The 10,113-nt window shown below is 39.5% G+C and overlaps 5 protein-coding genes across 5 annotated transcripts; 3 read left to right on the top strand and 2 right to left on the bottom strand.

Annotated features, from left to right (window-relative positions):
- The first annotated feature begins 468 nt into the window (after positions 1-468).
- Positions 469-1,715, top strand: LOC115562105 (uncharacterized). Its single transcript, XM_030382893.2, has 2 exons — positions 469-622; positions 1,003-1,715. Exons 1-2 carry the CDS (start codon positions 617-619, stop codon positions 1,372-1,374), a joined length of 378 nt encoding a protein of 125 aa, XP_030238753.1. The 5' UTR covers positions 469-616; the 3' UTR covers positions 1,375-1,715.
- Positions 1,716-3,007: 1,292 nt separating this feature from the next.
- On the top strand, positions 3,008-5,661 carry Nbr (exonuclease mut-7 homolog). The gene is made up of 4 exons (XM_030382924.2): positions 3,008-3,344; positions 3,409-4,060; positions 4,291-5,276; positions 5,342-5,661. Exons 1-4 carry the CDS (start codon positions 3,236-3,238, stop codon positions 5,470-5,472), a joined length of 1,878 nt encoding a protein of 625 aa, XP_030238784.1. The 5' UTR covers positions 3,008-3,235; the 3' UTR covers positions 5,473-5,661.
- Pld3 (Phospholipase D family member 3) lies at positions 5,661-7,420 on the bottom strand. Its single transcript, XM_030382920.2, has 2 exons — positions 6,147-7,420; positions 5,661-6,089 (listed from the first exon to the last, which is right to left on the bottom strand). Exons 1-2 carry the CDS (start codon positions 7,308-7,310, stop codon positions 5,832-5,834), a joined length of 1,422 nt encoding a protein of 473 aa, XP_030238780.1. The 5' UTR covers positions 7,311-7,420; the 3' UTR covers positions 5,661-5,831.
- Positions 7,421-7,637: 217 nt separating this feature from the next.
- Positions 7,638-9,036, top strand: Coq3 (ubiquinone biosynthesis protein COQ3, mitochondrial). Its single transcript, XM_030382929.2, has 4 exons — positions 7,638-7,832; positions 7,888-8,049; positions 8,101-8,633; positions 8,819-9,036. The coding sequence occupies exons 1-4, from the start codon at positions 7,798-7,800 to the stop codon at positions 8,947-8,949; spliced, it is 861 nt and encodes a 286-aa protein (XP_030238789.1). The 5' UTR covers positions 7,638-7,797; the 3' UTR covers positions 8,950-9,036.
- Mpp6 (M-phase phosphoprotein 6) lies at positions 8,983-9,592 on the bottom strand. Its single transcript, XM_030382930.2, has one exon. The coding sequence runs from the start codon at positions 9,481-9,483 to the stop codon at positions 9,004-9,006; it is 480 nt and encodes a 159-aa protein (XP_030238790.1). The 5' UTR covers positions 9,484-9,592; the 3' UTR covers positions 8,983-9,003.
- Positions 9,593-10,113: the final 521 nt, after the last annotated feature.

The following is a 10,113-nucleotide window of genomic DNA, read 5'->3' as shown; positions in this document are numbered from 1 at the left end:
ATCGATAAATATCGATTGACGTTATACATGTTTATATTCAGTTCTCTTCTCATAAAAACTATAAATATTTATAAATATTATTGATTACTAAAACATTGATTCGACATCAAATTTATTGAAAATAGTTTTATTTTGACTCCATCAACTTTGATCGACTGAAACATTAGTAACTTCGAGGGTAGCTTTAAGTCAAATATTCTGCGGAGCTACTATTGTCGCCATGTGGTTCAATTGATAGGCGTTACGAGTACAAGCCCCACACATGTCGCTGATATATTGTGTGTGGTGTTTGAATTGATTGAACGAACCAAATGTAGGCTGCTTTGATCGCCATGTCTTGGACTTGTTTGTGGCGTTTATCATGGAACTGGCGCTGTCAACTACTGTGGCTAATTGTGACCTAGGCGAAGGTCACGAGGGGGGGAATATGTTCATACATCGTTGCCATATCGCTAATCTGTCCAGTTTCCGCATTTACTGCATTGTCCGAGAACTGGAATTGGTCAGGGCGAAAAATCTGTCTCTCAGAATTCGTGCGCTATAAAAGGCCAAGAGCCAAGAGCAGTTGGCAATTAGTTACGTTTCAAGCGTTGCAGCAAACACAGAAAAGCTAAACATGAAGGTGAGACGACAGTTGTAGCTGAGCCCAAAGATTTAGCCTAGAATGGGTCAAAGTGTTTATCGAAGGATTGCCAACTGATTGCTGGGCTAAGAACTTTTACTAAGGAATTTTCCGAAGAAATAACAAAGACTGGAGAAGGAATTATCTAAGGATTAAAACTGGCTAAGAATATGTTAAAGGATTGCAGTTTTGATTTTTTAAGGATTTTTTCTTAGGATTAAAAATTCTAATGTAAGGATTAGATCCTTACTGGATGAAAAAGTACTTTGGACATTAGAAGACAACTAGACGAAGCATTATCCACAGTATCTAAAAATTTACAATTGTAATTTGTTTATAATTTATTAACTCATTATTTTCACTCCAAACTTTACTTTCAGTTCGCCGTTGTCGTAGTCTTGTTCGCTTTGGCCTGGGGTGTCAACTGCTCGATTGTGCCTTTGCTCAGCGCTGGTCCCGGACCCGCTCTGCTGCTCAGTGCTCCCGCTCCGGCTGGCTCAGTGGCTGTGCATGCCTCCGCTGTGCCCGCTGCCGTGCCCCTTTCCCTTTCACCAGCTGGCCCCATTCTGGTGCAAGGTGCCGCTGCCTCGCCTGTTGTTGTCGCTGCTCCCGCCCCGGCTGTGGTAGCCGTCGCTGCTGCGCCCGCTTCGTATGTGGCTAAGACTCGTGGTGCCGTCCATGTTGCTCCTCTGCCCGGACATGTGCAGAGCGCCGCCTCCGTCAACCTGGAGCCCGCACCAGGCACCTTGTAAAAACGTTTCGCAATAGACCTTCACTTGGATAACACACTCGCTAAACAGACCTGACTTTGACCTTGCCATCGCTCGTTTTATAGTTTCCTTATAAATGTTCTTTTGTTTATTTTCGTTTTCCTGAAAGATTTTCCTACTCCCGTGCACCTGATTCGATTCGGGCGCTCGGCCATCTAAGTCATCTATCTATCTTAATAGTCAGCTCTACTCTACTGATTCTGGTCTTTACTCTATGTACACCTATATCTATAACGATCTGTTGACCAAATGATATCCGATCAAGCACCCACTGTTGTCAAATGGAAAATTGTTTCAAAATAAAAATATTTGTTTCAAATCAATATTAATATGGACTTTTCATTTATTAGAGATTTATATAATCCTATTTAAATTAAAAATTAAATTAACATGTGCCCTTTATTTTATTCTTAGAAAGAATGGATTAAATAGTATAGGGCGTACATTACGATATGTAAATAAAACCAAAGCAATTAATCATTTCGACTTATAGATCAACAGATACAGATACAGGGGTGTTAACCACAGCCCGCACAGCTAAACAAATCCAACTTGTTAACAACAGACAATAAATTATGCACCTGGCTAAAATCGAAAGCTATGTGTATGAACTAAACTGGAGCAGGGCCAGTTGACCTTGATTAAGCGGCACACTTGCACCTATATATAGTATAAAATAAAACTCTGCGTTATGTTTCAGCTTGTCGCATGCTAATTCTAAAAAAGCCTCAGGTAAGCTTTAGCTGCGGTTCAACTGTCATGTTGGCACTTAAGCCCACTACCTGTTGCTCATAAATCTTGAATTGCCAGTTTGCGAGTTTACAGATCTCTCCTACAACTGAAACTGTATCAGTCATTGATATTTCTTATAGTATATCAGGCTTATGCAATTACTTTTTTATAAATCATTTAAAATATATTTTTAGACTCTATCAAATGGGTGACGTAGCCCTGTCGTAATAGGTACACTTAATTGTATTTAATGTGTTCAAACTTGTTAAATTCGTTATTATGCCAATTATCTACTACATTAATTAAAAACAATCATTTTCAGCTTTTGTAACACCTATTAGCTATAAGTATACCCTAATAATTAAAATGGTATCAATTTTATATACACGTGAATAAAGAATGAAATGCAAAAGAAACTCGTGTAGCTTTATGTCTAGTTTTAATTTACAATTCGAAACACTTGTAAATTTTAGTTCACTCATTCTAGTGGGAATATCGATTTAAAACCTACAATACTAATCCAGCGTGGTAAGTTAATGAAGCATTGTTTAGAGCTAATTTACGAATTTCCGAATCGATGAGCGGCAATAACTTCATGTATCGATATAAAATAATAACGGATTATCCAGCGTACTAAATTATCGACGCAAGAGTACATTAGTTTTCACATTTTTAAGATGGCATCGATACTCGGCAGTACCCAACGAGTAGATAGTTAACAATAATCCGATAACACTAACGTCTCTGTTATCAGTGTCAGATTGTTCAAAGCCTGTTAAATTCAAAATAGGCCAACCGGTCAATTTCTAAGATAAAAATACTACACGTGCTTAAAATATTTCTAAAGAATATTACTATTATATGCGTTGCTTAAAAATACATTGAGTTAAGGGAATATAAAGATTTGAATTTGTTCAAAATTGAAACGCAGTTTAGTACCATCGAACTGTTATTAACAGCGGACGGTTTATGTTAAGCACTTGAATGCAAAAACATATGTTTTTACACCGCAAACGGAATTTGGTTATCAATTTTTGCAAGTGCATAAAGTAAAGGGCTGCGCGCCCACAACAACAAAAAAGGAATAACAATACAAGTGATAAACACAATTATGGCTAATAACTACAGTATAATACCAGCTGGCATGGAGTCTGATGAAGAGGAACTTGGATGCATGCTGGCACATTTGAAGATTAAGCGATTAGAGGATATTACAACGGGTAGATAAAATGAATTCTTACCATCGCACATGGGAGTGTTTATATGCTTATACTACATCCTCAGGTGCTGGCATCGATGGCGACTTTGACGCCACCTTGGACGATAACTTGCAACAGTTCTTCGCCGTTTTTCGTGACAAATGGAATATGCACAGCAAATGCAAGTCTTCGCCATATATGAGACAAGAGTTAATAAAAGCGCTAATGCGCCATCCCAATCCTCTGTTAATGGCACTCAAAATCTTTGCTAATTGCCCGGACAGCAGTAATGTTAAGAACAAAAGTCTATCGCATTTTGTGCTTGATACTGCTTGCAAAGTACAGGTGGATTTTCCACACCTGAGTGAGCAGTGCGACAAAAATACGAGCATGATTGCATTTCATTTTGTTAAGACAACGGGCTTGGCTTCGCTAAATAATGCCATGATCCAAGCATATCGTATTAACCAAATCAAGGAGCTGCTCGTACCTAAATTGAAAAAGATGCTCGATGAGGGCTACTATAAGGAGGTGGCCCAATGGACTCTCGATTTACAGCTTACTCATCAATTTGATATGCTGGAGCTGGCATTTCCCTTGATAGCACAAGAAAAACTACCGTTAGCTGAAGAGTACCTGGATCAGGCAACGCACCAGCGTTTGCCTTTTGTGCAATTTCTCGATTCGCTGCTGCACAGGGAAAAGTCCGTCATCGAGATGTGTGAACAGACTTTGAGGTAAATATGTACAAAAGCTATCCCGATTTATGTATGAAAATAGATAACAAAAAGCGTGACAAGATTATATAAATTACATAGAATTAATGACAATCAATTGCCATTCGTCTCAAATCTAGACACTTGACGTACAGGTCCTCCGGAGGCACGTGTCGATCACGTTTGAAATCATCGATAACCCTGTCAACTACTACAGAATCGATTAATATCTTAACTTTTCTCTTCCGCAGTCGCTATAAAAATCTGAAAGTCTCCTATCACGTGCTTAGCTATCGTCCTATCTCCAAGATCGTGTCACGCTTGGCCAAGAAATATGGCTTCGACGACACCGTAACGCCCAACTATAAATTCACTAAGACCTGCAGCTATCTACATTACCTGTATCGAGAATATGAGAAGCAGAGGATTAATCTAGCCAGCTTTCGGGAGCTGGTTAGGGTTCATGCTTCGGATTATGCGCTTCGTCTGGATTTTGTTAACTATATAGCAGCTGCATCCGTAAACAGTCCCTACGAATCGGAAGCCATCTATTGGTATAATGAATTTAAGATTCTCAATGAACATTGTCCACATGAAATCAAATCGCTAATCTCACAAAAATCGGATCTACAAAACAGTCAAGTAGCTGAAGAGCAATCAACCGAGTCGATGCCTTGTGAATTGTACCTGGGCATGGATCTGCCAGACGAGTGCCTCATCATAGTAGATTCTTATCCAATCTTTAATCGAATGCTGCAGCATTTGCAGCGCGAGCATATCATCTACCTGGACTCTGAGTGGATGCAAAATGTTTGTGCTCAAAACCAGCTTTGTCTACTGCAAATTGCGACCACTTGCAATGTGTACCTTATTGATTGCTTGGCCAGTCGGTCAGCACTGGAAGAGCAACACTGGCGTGCGCTGGGCGCCACGGTATTCAACAATCCCAACATACTCAAAGTGGGTTTTTCCATGTTGAATGATTTGTCGGTGCTGCAACGATCGTTGCCTCTTCAGCTACGTCTCCATATGCCGCATCATTATCTCGATCTACGTAACGTGTGGCTGGAGCTGAAGAAAAGGCAAGGGGTCGAGTTGCCTTTTGGAAATGTGAATCGTGCCGGAGATGCGCTCACGGATCTTTCTATGCTATGCCTGGGCAAAAAGCTGAACAAAGCCAATCAATGCTCAAATTGGGCAAATCGACCGTTGCGAAGAGAACAAATACTCTATGCAGGTGGGAGCCTAATTTTAATATAGATCCAATAGTTTTCTAATATTGAGAGTTGATCTCCTTTATAGCCATTGATGCCCGCTGTTTGCTGTTGATCTATGCGTGCCTATCCAGCTGCGTGTCGGACATAAATGTTATCATTGAAAAGTGCATTGCTAGCAACAATTTTTTGCGACGTGGCGGACACAATGTGAAATAGTCGAAATGAGAAATAATCTCGGTAGCAGTGATATGCGCCTGTACAAGGAATCTGCGACTACTATGTTAATGTTATAAGAGTATTTGAATTATATACACACATACATATATATATATGTAAGCATACATCTATATATACATCTATATATATGTATAAATGATAGCAAGTATTAAAGGAATTGGACTATGATCATTTGACTTCTGTTTATTCACAACTCTTAGTTTTCATATTTATTTATACAATCACACAATCATGAAACTATTTACTTGTGTAGCAAATTAGTGCAGAGCCATAAGCAAAATACTGTTAACAAACTACAAAACTTGAATGATATAAAGAGCAACGATTGGGCAGTTAGCCTAGATTAATATGTGAGCATATGTGCTATTCCAGTCCCTATCAAAAACGCTTTCCAAATCCTTGCGTATGGAATTCGACATTTGCGGCAACGAATCTTTCAGGACCAAACCAACGCCCGCTGTGGTTTCAAAATAATCGCCCGACCAATTGGATGTACCTATGTAGGCCACCTGATCGGTGACCATATACTTATTGTGATTAACGCGGGCAAAGGGTATCTGCTCCTGCTGCTTATCAGTGGGCACAATAAAACGGCGCTGCAAGAGTGGTAATCAATTAATATAATGTTATTGTCTATAGGGTTTAATAGTTACAATTTGTATATCCACATGATTGGCCATGGTGAGATCTTGCAACGAGCGCAAATAGTTGTCCATACGCTTATCGGAATGCTTCCACCAAGAGATGAGCATCTTAACAGCTACTCCACGTTCTACGGCTGCTGTACGCAATGCATTGTCAATCGCTGACCAATATTTAATCTTCGATTCAAACATGATCAATGGAAAGTAGTCCATAACAGAAATGTGCACAAATTTAAGGGCTGTGTTAATCGTCTTTAGAATGGCATCTAAATCGTTGGTGCGTCCAGATGCACAGAGTGGAGGCGGGGAACTGGATGCATAGCCCTTCATAATGTATCTTCCATTTACATTCAATAGCATGGGTTGTTCCGCATTATAGTTGGTATTGTAGCCATAGGGCCAAGAGCTTGGTATGCGCGCATCGGGATTGCTACCCAAATACCAGTATGCTTTGAATATCTTAGCCAAATCGGCGGTCAATTGTGGACAATTCTGGCCCAAGACTCCCATCTCCTTGATCTGGGTTAGGGCACGCCAATCCATGTTGGCGCTGCCCAAATAGAAATGTTGACCATCCACAATCCAGAGTTTTGTGTGTAATATGCCACTGCCAAAGTACTTGGGAAAATCAAGAGTAACTACCTCGGCAGCTCCATAGGTGGCCAGGATTTGCGTATCCACATCCGGAGAAACGTTTGAAGGGGCGCTCTGTGCAATACGTATCTTAATCTTTGAACCCACACCGTTGCCATTGTCCAGCAGACGCTGAAATATCTCCTCTCCGGGCTTTGCGCTGCTATCATTGAAGCCCAAATCATCGCTACGCATTGTCCAGTAAAAAGAGCCAATGTCCAATGAAGTTTTTCCAGCATCCAAAAGTTTTTGCCACGCCTCAATGGTGCTGATGAACTTCGGACTGTTGGGCGAATAGTTTAGACCAATGGGTATGGATTCCACTAGTGTTATGTTGCAATTATATATCGTATCATCACGTGGAAGTTTGGACTTGAGTGCAAAAGGTTTTGGATGAAAAGCGGAACCGGCTATAAATAGCAACAGGAATGTTGATAGAAGGAACATTTGCACCGCATACACGTTTCCTCGTTGCGAATTCCTGTTCGAAACCTGCTCGACGTCGTCCTCATGGTTAATCAGTGGTTGAGGCTTGTACATCTTTCAATTTTAGTTAATGGTGTTAATCAAATTTGTTAACCAATTTATCTACCATATCCTTATCGCTTTAGCAGTAAGCGTTGATAATTGCCAGATTACTTAAGTATGTGCATCGATATCTATCGATTGACACTTAACAGCTCCCACGACAATAAGCCTTTACGGCTTCAGCCACTGACTGCTTCAGCTAAGTTAGCTTTTCATGTATTGTTTTTGAGATGTCTAACCTAGCATAAGCATATGTTGTAATTAATACTTAGTTTATTTTTAATGCCAGTTTAGTTGCGCTAAATATTGCCGAGAGATTTATTAAATACATTTTTAGCTTTATTCATGTTAGCTTTTCAGCCGTTTTGATCGTCATCTCTCATAAGTTGTTATCGGTTACCGACCGGGTCACTGAGTCGATTATTTAACAACAACGTATTTCCATTTTGAGGACCAAAATAAACAAAAACAGCTGGTTGTTAAAGCTCAATACGTAAAAATGATTCGCAACCTAAGCTTGATAAAGCGTAGCAAGTAAGTATGTGTAAAATAACAAATTAAAGTGAAAATAATAGTTTTCTTTCCACAGCCTGTTGGCGAGGAAAATCAACTTAGATGCTAATGCAGGTACTGGGTCTACGCAGCAAACATCAGAAACAATTCGCGAAGTTAAGCATCATGAAAACTTGGCCGCCAATTGGTGGAATAAGAAAGGTCCAATGGCAGCACTGCATGCCCTCAATGAGATTAGGTAAGTCACTTGATGCCATTTAAAATATTGACATTGAAATTCTCTTCTTAGAGTTCCACTAATACGAGATGGAATTGTGGCACGCGGCAATGTAAATTCACGTTATATAAACACAACAAAAGTCTTGAGTGGACAGTGCATATTGGAGGTTGGATGTGGAGCTGGCTTACTGACCGAGCAACTTGCGCGCTTGGGCGCTCAAGTTACAGGCATCGATCTTGGTGAAGAACTGATTAAAACAGCAAAAGAACATTTGAGTAACTGCAGTGCAGAACTCTGTGATAGAGTCCAATACAAAATGGAACCCATCGACCAGCATGTCAAAGCGAATTTCGAGAGGTATGATGCGCTAGTAGTTTCTGAAGTTCTAGAGCATGTTGACGATAAGGTGGCTCTACTAAGCGCTTGCGTAAAGACTCTGAAACCTGGCGGCTCAATATTCATAACCACCATGAACAAAACCGTGCCAATGTGGATCGGCGGCGTCGTCATTGGTGAATATATCCTAAATATAGCACCTAAGGGCACACATCACTGGGATAAAATGATTGCACCACTGGATGTGCAACGCATATTAGATACAAGTAAGCGATATACAAAATCATTAAGCAATTTTGGTATGCAATTGAAGCATCAAAATTCAATTTTGAGCTTTATATTATCAAAAGTAACTACAAATATTTTAAAGTGTTGATTATCTATTTTACAAATTAAAAAGATAAATGGTATAACGTAAAATTAAATAATAACTAATCCAATGTCTTTGCAGTGAATTGTCAAACCGTGCTCGTCAATGGCAGCACCTACGATTTTTGTCGCAACACTTGGCGTTGGATCAACTCCACACAGCTCTGCTATGCGCTGCAAGCTGTTAAACAGATGCCAACTGAATGCAGCTGAACATTATTTAATATTTAGAGTTAAGTCACTATGTAATATGCTTATAGTGTTTATTTAAACTTCATCATCTTCTCGAGGTTTCTTGAATTGTCCTTTCTTTTGCCATTTGGGATTGTCATTGGATTTGCGCTTGTACTCGTTTTTAGTGACGAACTTTTTGTTCATCGTTCTGCTTGCGGCTGGCGCTTGATTCGCATAATATATCTCAGCCATTTCCTGATCATTGACTTCTTTCGGCTGTTCTGGCTTCGTATTGCCTTGTTTTTCGGCTTGCTCCAGTTCCATTAGGCGCTCCAGTTCCGGATTCATACCACGGAAGCTAAGACGCCCATCGATTAGTCCTGCACAGATGGTATAGCTTGGCTCGATAATAAAATTGGAATTACTATTGAGCATCTTTTGATTCATCTCATTCGAGTACATTGCGCGGCTCTGTTCGTCATCTTCTTCTTTGGCTACTTTCGCTTTTGTGCGTTGCATGAACTTCATGTCCAACAAGCCACGGGAAAGTCTTGGTTTCACTTTTGAAGGCATTGTGTTCTTTATACAATTGTTTTGAAATAAATATGAATATAAATCTACAGAGCACGTTCTTTCTGTACAAAATGTGTAAGCAAAACAAACTTACAAAAAATAGTGATGGGCAACACTTCAAGTGTTGAAAAATACAGATTTTTCAATGCCATGTGGGCGCGCATGACTCGTTCAAAATAGGTAATGTGAATGCATGGTGAGGTAAAATAATATGCAATTATCGGTTCTTCAAGTGATAATAATATAACAATTTCAATAAAATACTATAGGATATAAGAGATACGTATATACGTATATATAACAAGCTATATATAAATACACATGTAAGAAACAAAATGTGCAGCACTCTCGTATCCTTTGAATAAAAAGACTTACATGCTCAGCAGTATAAAACGTGCTTGAAATGTAAGACTTTTTAATAAGGTCGATTCATTTGAATAAAAAGAACCAAACCGCGCTAAATATTCAAGTTACTTCCAAACAAGAAGTAATTGGAATTGTTGAGAGACACGCAATTGAAGCAGCTGTATAATCGCGCCTCTCACTTGCACACATGGTGTGCAGTAGAAACATGCCTAACTAGTATCACTTTTGGTTTCTGATGCTATAATTGTAAGTACTCTCATAAGA

This window comes from Drosophila navojoa, chromosome 3, assembly GCF_054131105.1.
Source record: "Drosophila navojoa isolate 15081-1374.11 chromosome 3, UAZ_NAV_1.0, whole genome shotgun sequence".
NCBI lineage: Eukaryota > Metazoa > Arthropoda > Insecta > Diptera > Drosophilidae > Drosophila > Drosophila navojoa.
Note: the sequence above shows the minus strand (reverse complement) of the source record. Positions and strands in the feature narration are given on the sequence as shown.

What these genes read in the sequence shown, in the direction of transcription:
- Nbr (XM_030382924.2), top strand. Translation starts at nt 3,236, where the DNA reads ATGGCTAATAACTACAGTATAATACCAGCTGGCATGGAGTCTGATGAA. An exon ending in ATTAGAGGATATTACAACGG is followed by an intron (nt 3,345 to 3,408) that starts GTAGATAAAATG and finishes CTACATCCTCAG; the next exon opens with GTGCTGGCATCGATGGCGAC. An exon ending in ATGTGTGAACAGACTTTGAG is followed by an intron (nt 4,061 to 4,290) that starts GTAAATATGTAC and finishes TCTCTTCCGCAG; the next exon opens with TCGCTATAAAAATCTGAAAG.
- Pld3 (XM_030382920.2), bottom strand. Translation starts at nt 7,310, where the DNA reads ATGTACAAGCCTCAACCACTGATTAACCATGAGGACGACGTCGAGCAG. An exon ending in ATCATGTGGATATACAAATT is followed by an intron (nt 6,090 to 6,146) that starts GTAACTATTAAA and finishes CCACTCTTGCAG; the next exon opens with CGCCGTTTTATTGTGCCCAC.
- Coq3 (XM_030382929.2), top strand. Translation starts at nt 7,798, where the DNA reads ATGATTCGCAACCTAAGCTTGATAAAGCGTAGCAA. An exon ending in AGCTTGATAAAGCGTAGCAA is followed by an intron (nt 7,833 to 7,887) that starts GTAAGTATGTGT and finishes TTCTTTCCACAG; the next exon opens with CCTGTTGGCGAGGAAAATCA. An exon ending in CATGCCCTCAATGAGATTAG is followed by an intron (nt 8,050 to 8,100) that starts GTAAGTCACTTG and finishes TTCTCTTCTTAG; the next exon opens with AGTTCCACTAATACGAGATG.
- Mpp6 (XM_030382930.2), bottom strand. Translation starts at nt 9,483, where the DNA reads ATGCCTTCAAAAGTGAAACCAAGACTTTCCCGTGGCTTGTTGGACATG.